Here is a 12,838-nt window from a genome sequence, read left to right as displayed (position 1 = left end):
ACAGCTATATGGCGGCGGTCTGTAAATAATCGAGTCTGGACCAGACAATCCAGTGATCAACAACATGAGCATCGATCTGCGCAATTGGGAACCGATGACATGTGTCAACCAAGTCAGCGAGTCTGACCACCCGATCCCGTTAGTCGCCTCTTAAGACAAGCTGAGTCACCTTTTATGGCAAGCATGGGTTGCTGAAGGCCTATTCAACCCCGGGACCTTCACGGGTCACGACAGGGAGAAGTACGAATATATATAATGAAATATATATCATGAATACATTATGCACAAGAAACTATGGCTATCAAATGTATATTAGATATTTTGTTAGAAGTTATTTTGAGGTGACACATGCATCTAGGCGCTATACTGCCATACAGTGTCTTAATAGACATTCCAGGTTATCACAGGTCAAAATGATTCTTGCAAGAGTTGAGAGGGCTCATTTGGTCAGATTCGATAGCATGTCATTGTAAACTGAAAGTGTGGATTGCTGCTCATGATATCAAACACTGGATTGCCTTACCGATTCTTATACAGCTTGTATTAATACAGCTGGAATATAGCTGAAGGCTGAGCCAAACGACAATGACATAAACAAGGAACAAGTTACACCAACTCTCATATCTTTACTGCAGGATGACACACCATGACCACAAAACTTGCATCAGTCAGATGAGTCTACAAAGGCTAGCACTCCTGCTACATAATACTACATCTGGAGCAGGCATCTGGCTTTCTTTAGGTCATCATTTACAAAATACTAGAATTTCACGTCCATTCTGAAAAATTCCGTAAGTTTTCATCAGCAGGCGAACCTTGGCATCTGGTTCCATGACTATTGTAATATGTCTGTCACCATTGTAAAGAGATCAGTCTTGCTTGTCTAAGCCGGCAGACCAGACCATGGTTGCTGTAGCATGCTAACAGATATGTTGATGACATCCAGCCCTATCGGGTCACAGATGAAGTGCTCCTTCATCCTCTGAACCGCTGAAGGTGTGCAGAACGTTTAGTGGAATGCTGCCACTCAAAAAGTCATTGATGAAAGATGAAGACATTGATCCCTGCTCAAAAATGAGTTCTTAGCTCCATTTCACATTTTTTTCGTGCTTCTGAGACACATTCTCCATTATCAATACAACTCTATTGACAGGAGATATGACAACGAGTCCATATTTTGAAAAATTAATCGGTTTTGTGAGAAAGTGATTTGGATAAATATTTCAACAGTCTTCACACTGCCTTCACCAAACCTTCAGTGGTCTACAGATTGGTATATGTATCAAGTGATGCTGTGCAGTGGAAGTGACTGAAACTGATAAACCAGACATTAAACTATACTTATTGTGGAACATTTGATGCTTAGACTGGTTGTGTCTGTGCATATATCTTATGCGCCATGATTCACTTGTGTGTGCTTGACCTTCATTCCCTGCTCCCTGAGGAGTATGCTACCTAAGCTGCCCACGAAGCCCTGTAAGGTTGATGTCATACTGACATATGATATTATCAAGCACCCATTGCTGGATGAACAGAGGCATACTTTGACAAAGCTGTTGACTCAAGCAGACACCACATGTGCTACATGTGTTTCAGAGTGAGGTCAAACAAAACCTCTAGACACTCTCGAGAGGAGACAAGCTGACTCACCCGTTGGACATCTCTCCCATCTCTCCCGAGATAAAAGTGAGTGAGTAAGTAAATAAGTGAGTGAGCAAGTGCGACAGCTGGTTACCGCTGCTTTCAAAAATGTTTCAGTAACATTACGTAACGTCTGCTTTATGTTGGAACACATCCAGGCCTGTGTATTGCTCTGTTGTTGGTGACAATGATATTGATTCAGAACAGAAACAAGCAGATGATGTTGGTTACCTCCAGAGGATTACTATATTTTTCAACAAGTGTGCATGAGAAGAAAAAACAGTAAAAAGTGAACGGAGTGCCAAATTTTCACATATGGTTTCTAAAATGATTTTGATGGGTTGACATAAGTTAGAAAAAGATTATACATTTGTCAGGATTTAGAACAACTTTATTTAAATCATCACAACAAATGAAGAAATCAAACACAAGTTTGAGTCATGAATATTTATATGAGAAAACTTTTATGTGCAGATTTATGGAACTAAAAATCCTGGTTTGACTGAAAATGTACATTTGTACAAAAATGGTAGATTTAACATAGAATAAGTTTTGGAATACAGAAGAAGTATGTGATGATATAGATAGCTGTCAGGTGAACTGAATTTGATGAATGTGAAACTGGAGCATTTTGAACTCTGTGAATACTGTAGTAGTATAAAGGGAAGTTCAAATATAGGCAAACATTTTCTTACACTAATCATTGCAAGGAAAGGAGGTGAACACTCTTGCGAAAGGGGTGGGTGGATGGGTAAATGGGTAGGTGGTGTGTGTGTGTGTTTGCACACATCATTTTCACCTGTTTTCAGTGGTCATTTAATAAACCTTCAGGACAAACAGGATTCGTTTATGCATTACTATTATTACTAACATTGACATATTTTCTCCAACTAGTCTTGCCCTTGAAAGGACATCTGACCTTGTTAGAGCAGGTAATGGACTGCACTGTGGCCATGTTTAGAACTGTGTGTTTGTTGTTTGACACAGTAATGAGCAATACCCTAGATATATATGACAGGTGTATATCGTAATATATCTGGAGGAGACCTTCCAGTGAGTGATATTGGGAAAAAGATCCCCCAAAACATCGTCAATCAGAGACTAACCATCTAGTCTGTCTGGTGACCTCGAACAACCAGCATACACACTAGGGATCAATTTTCACCTGTCATCGCCACTCTGGTAGTTACTGTTATTGTTACTGCATTTATCAACAGGAATATTCCTGGTGCTTGCACATTTTACAACAGTTCTTTGAAAACTGAAACTGCAACTGATGTTAAATACTGACTCACAAACATGCTCAAAGTGGGCCTATGTACACCAGTCAGCAATATCATAACTGCATTAATGTTATGTGTCAATAATCGACTTAAACCATGCCAACCAGTGACTGACAGAGTGAACACCAAAATGTTACAAGGACCTACACACAGTTTGTCATCCCTCGCCATAAATTATCCAATCATTCATCTAGTAGCCACAACAACCTGATACACATCTTAGATAGCTGTTTCAACCAGTGTGGGGTTGTGGGGATTATTCTGCCACAGAAATCCACACAGACCGATGACAAAACAAAGATATTGAACCCTATTTCCATGTTTGCAGCTTGTGTGCTGTATATTTTCTATGTGTAGATCAATATATTTGTCTCTCAGACAGTGCTGCTATTACAGATGTTGTGTAAAGTACACTTCACCACTGAGGAGAGCTTTGGATATTGATCATAGTCTCACTGGGCATACACGGATAAAAATATTGCTGTTATCACAAGATACACAATACATTCCTGTTCATCAGGCACATATACCCATTGCAGTCCATAGAGCACTTACATAAAATTTTGATGATATATCATTATAATTTTCTATCACTCCGATATAGTTAAAACCTAAATGCATAATTCAGTGATCTATGAAGTTAAGCTTACTCCATTTGTTTGGTGTTCATGAAAGTGGTGTGTGTAATCACATTAGTCCAAGATAAAGCTTCTTCAATATAATTAACTTTCATGAAAGTGGTATTCGAGTTATATGGCGCCAGGATAAACTTGTTGAATATATAAACAGCTTTCATGAAAACAGTGTTTGTACTCACATGGCGCCCACAAGCAGGCTCTGGGACAAAGTATCCACCATAATGTATCGATAGTATCTTGGATCCGTGCTTTTCCCATCGTGAAAAGAGCTGACATCCAGATCTGGAAACACAACACATATTCCCATAAAATAACAAAATAACAGCCTCAAAAACAATCTGCTGCATAGAGATTCAGGTCTTCAGATGATTTCAAGGATAAAAGTCTTTTTTGTGACTGAGAACAAAAGAGTTTTCAATACAATAAATAAAGGGAACAAAGAAAGACTCTGAAATGAAACAACAAAAAAGTTGATGCAATATCTCCTGCTCTTGGAAATGGTCATTGTCAGGTCCCAGAAACCAAATAAACGTGAGGACACTTTCTGGCAGCTGGGACACACACTAACTTGGAAACTTACATTCACACGTGTACAGAATAATTTACACCTACAAATTTTATTATTTGATTCTATTTTGCTTTTATTTGCTCATAAAGATCATGTGACAACTGAGTCCTGATTTGATAAACAACACTGGTCTTGGAAAACATGTTTGAAAAACAACATTGTTGTCAATGAATACCAATTTGATAAACACTATTGTGGTAACTGAATCATTATGTCTACCTATTCTTATCAGAATATCTTCAGCAGCTGCCAACACAGACACCTTGTTATATATTATAGACTTCATCAGGAGATTAAACAACTCTTAATGTGATTTCTCCACACAAGAGATGTTTACAAGAGATCAAACAATTAAGCTCACAGATTCTGTACACTGCAGGCTGTGACGTTCCAAGTTTTCAGTTAAATCATCTTCTAGAATAGACTTTTTGCACGCAGCCGACAGAAAAAGAAGTTATCCAATATTTAATGCTTTCCAACACTATCGGTATTCATTGGAATCCCTTCCTTTACGAAACTGCCCACAAACCACACATGTTTTCATCTAGAGACAAATACCTCTAGCCAAAGTGGTAACAATGAAAAATACATAAAACGTTATGGTCCAACTTAATCATATTTTGCTCATCTCAAAATGGCTTGATTCGTGTCAGTCAACAAAAGGCTCTCTTGAGAAATAGGTCTGTAACAAAGTTAGAGCATGTCTCCCCATTGGCGACTTCACTTGGGGATCACCACATGACCCTAATCAGAGAAGACCCAGCTAGTATCAAGCCGTAAATTGAATTATACATTGTGTGACTAGATGATGTTCGCAGATCGTCCAAACACCAACCAGACATGACTAGTCCCACAGTTCAAGTTGTTGTTCAATATTGCAGTGTTTGCGTAGAGTGAGTGAGTGGGCTGATGCCACTTTGAATGGAGTGTCCACTTTTGTTAGCATGAAGATTAGGACAAGGATTGGAAATGTTGATGATGCCAAAGAAAGAAATATTTTGTATAAGGACATGTATTAGCCAGAGTGAGTGAGTGAACGAGGGAGTTAGTTTAGTTTAACGCTGCACTCTGCAATATCCCAGCTATATGGTGGCAGGAGTGAGTGAGTGAGTGAGTGAGTGAGTGAACATTGACACCAAAGGTAATTTAGATTTAGAAGCAATTCCAAAATTTAAGCCATACAGGAAAATTAAATCACCCTTCACCTGTAAATCTTTATGACTCACAATTCCACAACATTGAGATGAGTACGAGATAAAGTTCTTTGAGAATCAAGCTGTCATAGAAAATTTGATAATGTCATTTCATCTGTTACCAGAAAAATCCTAGCTCATCTCTATGGGGTAGGAATGACAAATTTAATTTAAAGATGGCCGCCTTGACAATCAGAGCACAGACTTGTGGGATATGGCGTATGATGGCAAATGTCAGTAAGCAAAGGACAGAGCTCAGAACCTATCATGGGAGACAAAATCCCAATCAGAAACATTAGTGGATCCTGATGAGTTTAAAGCTGAGGAAATACTACATCCAAATGCACACATGTTGCACTAACTCTTTAATATCCGTCTGAAGAAGATGGATCATTTCTGGCAATGCAGAGTGGTTAATGGTTTTATGTGTGAGCAATTCTCTGGAGATGTTCTCTTTATCATGAATTCACACTCTCCTAAGCTCGTAAGCAGTGCTGGATATGACTTTGTGCAAGGACCAAAGAACAAGCCCACATCTTACTCGCAAATCATACACTGAGAAAAGGAATTGGATGAAAAATGAGCTTTACTCTCCGGGGTATAAAGTTATATGAAAACTTGATGTCATAAAAAGTCATTTAGGCTTTGTGCCAAAGATATGAAAATTAAATATTTCTCAAGGTTCAAGGATTATTCACAGCTGATGTCCGATCACATTAAGTCAGTACATGTGAAGAGTAAGTGAGTGAATTTAGCTTTACGTCGATTTTAGCAACATTCCTGCAATTTCAGGGCGGAACACACCAGAAATAGGCTTAAAACACTTTATCCATTTCAGCATCAAACCTGGGTCTTTAGCATGACAAGAAAACACTTTAACCATAATGCTACACTAATATATGAAGAAAGTTAGATGTATATTATCATAAATTGTCAGCAGAAGTACAAATGTGCACTGTTGCAAATAAAACTGAACTGAAGTAATAAACCATTTTTTTCAGTAAATCATGGTCCTTTCATGTATACATCAAAGAAAAATAATATATGGCATGCTGTTCTTCATGTGACAAGTGATGAGCACACCTGGGAAATGTCACATTGTTCCGTTATGTGTCATATCACACCCTTGTGGAATAAATGTCTCACCTTCCACCTCTCAGATTCCATATAACATTAAATAACACAGGCTACTGTTATGAACCCCGATGACCTGAGACAGGAAAGACATTAGGCCACAATCAGCTGTTTTTTAGGTTTTCATTCAAAATGAACTCAGAAAATGTATAAATCAAATACCATTTATAAAATCTGCATATACCATGTGCATGGAAGTCATTCATGTAAACAATAATGGTTGGTACGATTATCTAAAGTGCATTATTTCATTATATTTGAAGACATTATACATCAGATATATTATCCATTGAAATGTTTTCTAATCTGATAAGTGTATTTAATCAAGTAAATACAGATGTAAGCACACATAGCAATTTTCATTGTCTAGAGATATTTGGTTTGTCATGAACAATGGCTGTGAAGTGTCTGCATTTAACTGAATCAAAACCAACATTGATTATAGAAATAGAAAAGTCTAGCCAACTGATTAGATTTAGAAAATAAAATTGTTAGACGAGAGAAATGTATTAAGCCATAAATATACCATCGAGTGGTTGCGGGTCAATATTGGGAGGTAATGAAATAATGTAAAGCAGGGTGTTTGGTAAGGACGTGGGCAGGTGTGAAAATCTAATTATTAATTTATAATGCCTTATGGTCACAGTATGTGTGTATGGGTACAATGAACAGGAAATCGGTAGTTCCTGAGGCTAGTGCCCTGACCATTCAAGTACACGACGTCATGCTAAGGTGCAGCTCCGCACGTACATATGCACTATAAGTAGCCAAATGCTTGGTTAGTTTATGCAGACATTGACAGTACAACAACTTGAAAGAATATGAGAGATGAGAGCACACAAGATAATTGAATGATTACAAACAGGTTTAAATTGAAGCAACAAAACCCTTCCAAATCCATAAGAAATCTCTGCTAAAAGCAAAGTTGATTGTACAAATTTGACTATATAAGTATAAATACATCTCACCAGATTTACAGCTGTACATTGGTGTTTGTAAATAAATTGAGCCTGGACCAAACAATCCACTGATTGTCACAATGTGATTTGATGACAGAGCACACAAAATATGTTGGCTAATCCAGGGACCATATACCGAGGGACAGCCCTCAGCAGTACTTTATCATTGACCATCACTGCCGCGATAATGAGTTCAAGCAATACCCACTGAACCAGTATATGGTCTCTGGCTAATCATACACACATCTTAAACCCACCCTGACATTGTGGCCATCTAATATACATTTTATCATGAAGGTAAGCAGACTTAATGTTCACTAGTCACTAAGAAGTCCCAGATTTGATTCCCCACATGGTATCCCCTGCTGTGGTATTGATAGAGTAAAAGTAGTGTTTAACCAAACTCACTCACAAACCCTTCCTGGCAACAAATTTGCCATAATTTAAAAAATTGATGGGACAGTGAACAGTGTCAGGAGGTCAGGCAAGGTCACATAATATTAAAGGTTTTCCCTGGTATTATTACATCAAAGTCACGCCCTACGTTGTAAACATGTGTCTGTCTGCTACCACTAACAGCAGGAATTAAATTCGTGTGAAATGGGCAGGACTTGGTAGCCCATGACAAATGTGTGTGCCATGTTGCATTGGGTGACGACAATGTATTGTGTTTCTGATGGATATCAACCTAGCTTCCTGTAAACTGCTGTAGAATCGAGCCCACTGGTGCGATCTAGTTCAATCACTTCAATACCCAAAATAGAAACAAAAAGAACAGGGCAGAAGCTATAAACTCTCAGAATACGAGGAGGATGTGATAGAGAGTTAAGTTAGCCAATAACCATGAGCAGAAGCAATGAATATATAAACCACTATATCAATAAATGCAAAAAACAATGTTTGCATGAACTAACTTAACTGAGCAAAAGGAATGTGCTTAAAGGTCAGACAAAGATCAATATTTGAAGTTTGAAAATTTAATTTGTTTAATTGAGCTATACATCAACTAACATTTTCATTATAATTTGAAATAAGCTTTGATTTCCTTGCATATTGGAATTATTAACTTTTTACATAACTCTCAATGTATAAATTACTGAATAATTTCAAATCTAAATATTATTCAGTCCATTTGTCAAATGTTTCCTGCTTAACACCATAAGCACATATACTGGACAAAAATAGTTAGAGATATATGTAAATTTTGAAATGACAAATAACGACATGATGAAAAAATATCAGTCATAAAGATACCAGTGTCCCTCACTTATTTTGTTCAGTATATATTCCATCTACAGGAGCCCATAAATAATGATAGTGTACCAGACAATCTAATAACTGATATCATAGCAATTATCCATGTCAATGTCAATGATACAAAAATATGGCCATTCAATCAACTGTTACCTCTTACAATCAGCACTGGAAGCTGGGAACATTGTCTAACCCATACCACACAGAGATCAATTAAACAGACTCTCATAACATCAACCTTCTTTGGGCATCGGCAACATGGATGATTTGGTAAAACAGAGACAAACAGTTTAAAATTCTTCCACAATGCTGTTGTAGTCTTTATCTTTCCTTGAAGGAGTGTTTATGTTTTCCCTGATCTGTGCAAGCCATAAAGTGACAAGACATCCTTTTCTAACTGTTTCCACCAAAAAAACGCAGCCACACAAAGCTCTTAATCCATCTGAGACAACAGAGTATGATAATTCTCGGGCACTGTGCTAAGATACACATTCATTAGACAAACGGAAACTGTTAAGGCTGTTTAAAAGTGAATTACAACATAAATCTCTCAGAACGCCTGGGGCAGACGACACTGATGCTCCAAAATGACAAATGTTGATGAAAATTTCATTGGCTTCTTCAATAAAGTCTGTAATTGAGATAAGACCTAAATATGAAATGCTTGCTCAGTAAATAAAACAACCATTATAAAATGCTATAGGGATGAATACTTGACAAAGTCATTTTCTGATTGCAGAATTTATGTCAAAAGTCAATGCTATCCCAGTATGACATTTTTATCTGTCATAAATATTGGAATGAAGTGAATTTTAAACAAAAATCTGAGCTCAGTGAGCACATGTTGCAGGGTTTTATGATTTTTGTTATCATATTGGATCACTTCATTTGTGGAAACCAAAATAGATGGACTGAGTGAAATTGGTTGAACAAGTCTTTCAGTCAAGTAATATCACATTGTGTCAGGTTGGTGTGGAAGGGAAATGGTGGGAGAGGGTGGCTTCAAACATTTAAAACTTTGATGGAACCAACAAACATGAGAATATTTATATCTAGGACTTGTAATCCTAAAGAAAGAGGACTGTTTTTCTGAAAATACAACTTCTTTATTCTGTATAGGCATCATTTCAACATAGATTCTAATGCCGTTGTCAAGCAAGTGAAAACTTCTATCAACTTCCATCAAACTTCTATAAACTTATGAACCTAGAAACACAATCATGTTGACCTGGGATTCAAACCCTAATCAAAGTTGATCTGGTGAAATGAAATGAACAGGCCACCAAAAACATAAAAATTCTTCCACATTTGTAAATGTCCCCTAGATATTTCCCAGTACTACTTCACATGTCTTGAATAATGCAAATTGCAATTAAGAAAAACAATGGTTTGTAATCAGTTGCAAATGAATTCTTCACTATGGTCATTGACCAGAGAGAATATTAGGTTTGTTTTTCCGATATTTTTTTTAGATTTTGACATTTTTGTAAACTAGAGAGGAAGTATGTGCACTAGAATGACCTTTATTAAGAGTTAATGAGGCCAAGTGAAGAGAACAATTCCTGCAATACTGGATGTTTGAGTCACATGGATGAACTCACCCATAAGCATAGCAAGTGTGAAATATGCTCTAAGCCAGCCATTTAGCATTCAGATATGAAGGAAAGCATGAAACACAGTTTTAACAACTCATGTGCATTTCAAACAGCTGACCATGAAAGGCCTCCATTTGGAAATATTAAGAAACACCAATAACATTCTCATTGATGACTGCCCTTGCTGAGACCCTGAGGCACTGGAAATCCACTTTGTCTTTGAGGTTCTTACTGGTCTTGTACACTCTAAGGCAGGCAAAAATCTGCAGAGGCATAAAATGGCCTGAGATGGAATTATTGCCAGGTTATATTACACAGCTGACACATTGACATGAAAACAACTAAACCTCACTTGGTAGTTTTGAGTGTTCAAAAAGTGGCCAGGATCACCTGAACGTTATTTCATGAATAAGAATTTCCCTGATGTAATTAAATAGTTCTAAAACCATGACCTTGAATGTTGTAATGCTTGTGAAAACACCATTTCATTTCCCTTGTTGTGAATACAAGGAATTTGTTTTAGAAGACGTTACTGTATTCAAGTACTGTAACGTGTTCACATATTTGGAAGTCATAATCGGACTGATAAACGGTTAAACGGATAAACCTAGAGCTTGTGGTATCACCAAAACATATGAAGTATTAGCTGTATGGGGTTTACCATTTGTTCTTTGATTCCAAAGCCAGCAGGGACCTTGGCACTGGTGGTTGCCTGATATCTCCAGAAATCTTGTGGCAATAGCTAAGGAGATGCACATGCAGAATATGTGGAGCTCTAGACCCTATGTCAGCTAAATGAACAGTATTAGAAAATAATGGCTATTTTGCCAGCAGTGTGGCATTACTTAGAAACTTTACTGCATTGCCCAATTCAGTTAGCTATTTCTGGTGGCAAATGAATCAGTTAGCTGATACAGGTTCTGCCCATTGGTCATGGTAAGTAGTTGTGTGGAGACTAGCATCACAGATTCCTGTGGATTTCTGTGGATTCCTGGAGAGTAAAAGTTGAACACTTTTCATATTTGTTTTGCATGACATTATCATCAACCTGAAGTTCAACATATGTTAAGCATAAAATTAACATATGTCCAGAAACACAGATTTGTTGCCGAAAAAAAAAAAATATCCTTCTGTTGTCATGGCATCATGAAAATGTTAAACTAATGAGTCAGAAGAGCAAAATCCAGAAACCATTTTTTTAACATTTCAGCAGCGTGAATATCTCAGTGTAATTATAGAACCATGGTCAGCTACAACCTTCAACTGATCATTGTGATATCTTCCAAAAGAAATCTTCCCAAGTGTTTCTTAGAGCTCCATGTCCCGATTCAATGAAACTAGTTAAGCAACATAAAAAATTAGTTCAAGGCACAAGTGAACTCCATGTGTGCCTGGCACCTCCAGACGATCTTGAGATCCCCTTAAGGAAAACCTGTTTCCCCATTACTTGTAGCAGTGCAGGTGTCTAGCTGCTGGCTTCTGTAATCACTGACTTTAACCGTATGTTGGCGTTTCAGCTCCCAGCAACTCACACTGGGTTAATTTCACAATTTCCTTAAAACCGTTAAAGGTATTCTTCAAAAAGTTTTCTGCTCATTTTTCATATGTGTTTTTCGTCTGAAATTTGAAACTTTTGTTTTGTTATCTCTTTCGCCATGATTATAATTGGCAGGATAATTCAATTAAATTGTCAAAAACATTTGTATGAAATTAATCTCATTTCTGACACGCCTAACTGCGCAAAAGCATGACACTGAGAAAATTAATAAACACACATCTTTTTTTGTCAATCATGAATTTGTTTGATTTGTTTGATAAGTCGATCAATGTATCTGATTAGGACAAGTGGATGTAAATATTTAGCATTTCACGTCCCCTATCTCACAGCTACCTCCTCGCTGGATCCCAATTTGTCAACTCTAAGGGGATAAGTCAGATAAAAGAACAGTTCCTGATAACATACACACAGTTTATGGTGAACATGATACACTGTGGAAACCCTAGAATTCAACAAAATGTGTTATTTTTTTCAGGAAATATTTATTTACTGTTTTGATACATATTGTGAAAACACTGCCTGAAGATTTCCTCATATTTGCTAAAAAGTTATTTTGGAGTGTCCCTGAGTGCAAATCGTTACAGAGTCAACTTTTTCTTCAAATATTGAAAGTTTGGTTATTTTTTTAAAAAGTGAGAACTATATGAAAAAATATCTTCAAAGATTCCTCACACCACAGGGAATCTCCTAATAGAGATGATGATCAAGCAGAATAAGTAACATCATTGTCTGGGGATTGGCTGGGATGTCTGAAAAATATCTTCGTACAATGTTTCACTTTTCACCAGCTCAGCAGTGTAGAGTTATCTCCCCTAATGTTTGTACATGGCCATAGCCACGTAATGCTACGAGCCCATAGATAATGACCCTAACCTGAAACCTATTCCCAGATACAAGTGTCTGATGTTGCGATATTGCAAATATATATGGTGAATTGAAGCAACATGATCTGACATTACCCTTGAAAGTGCAAAGTTGCTGAAGATGAACCAATAATACAACTGATGACAGAAGA

General features: G+C 37.2%; 1 protein-coding gene across 3 annotated transcripts in view; it reads right to left on the bottom strand.

Annotated features, from left to right (window-relative positions):
* LOC137278255 (semaphorin-2A-like) overlaps positions 1-12,838 on the bottom strand; it is a 328,809-nt gene that overhangs the window by 33,312 nt on the left and 282,659 nt on the right. For all 3 annotated transcript variants that reach the window (XM_067810479.1, XM_067810478.1, XM_067810480.1), the window contains one exon: positions 3,742-3,844. In XM_067810479.1, the coding sequence (XP_067666580.1) occupies positions 3,742-3,844 (103 nt within the window). The remainder of the gene's footprint in view (positions 1-3,741; positions 3,845-12,838) is intronic.

Source organism: Haliotis asinina, chromosome 3 (assembly GCF_037392515.1).
Source record: "Haliotis asinina isolate JCU_RB_2024 chromosome 3, JCU_Hal_asi_v2, whole genome shotgun sequence".
Classification (NCBI taxonomy): Eukaryota; Metazoa; Mollusca; class Gastropoda; order Lepetellida; family Haliotidae; genus Haliotis; species Haliotis asinina.
Note: the sequence above shows the minus strand (reverse complement) of the source record. Positions and strands in the feature narration are given on the sequence as shown.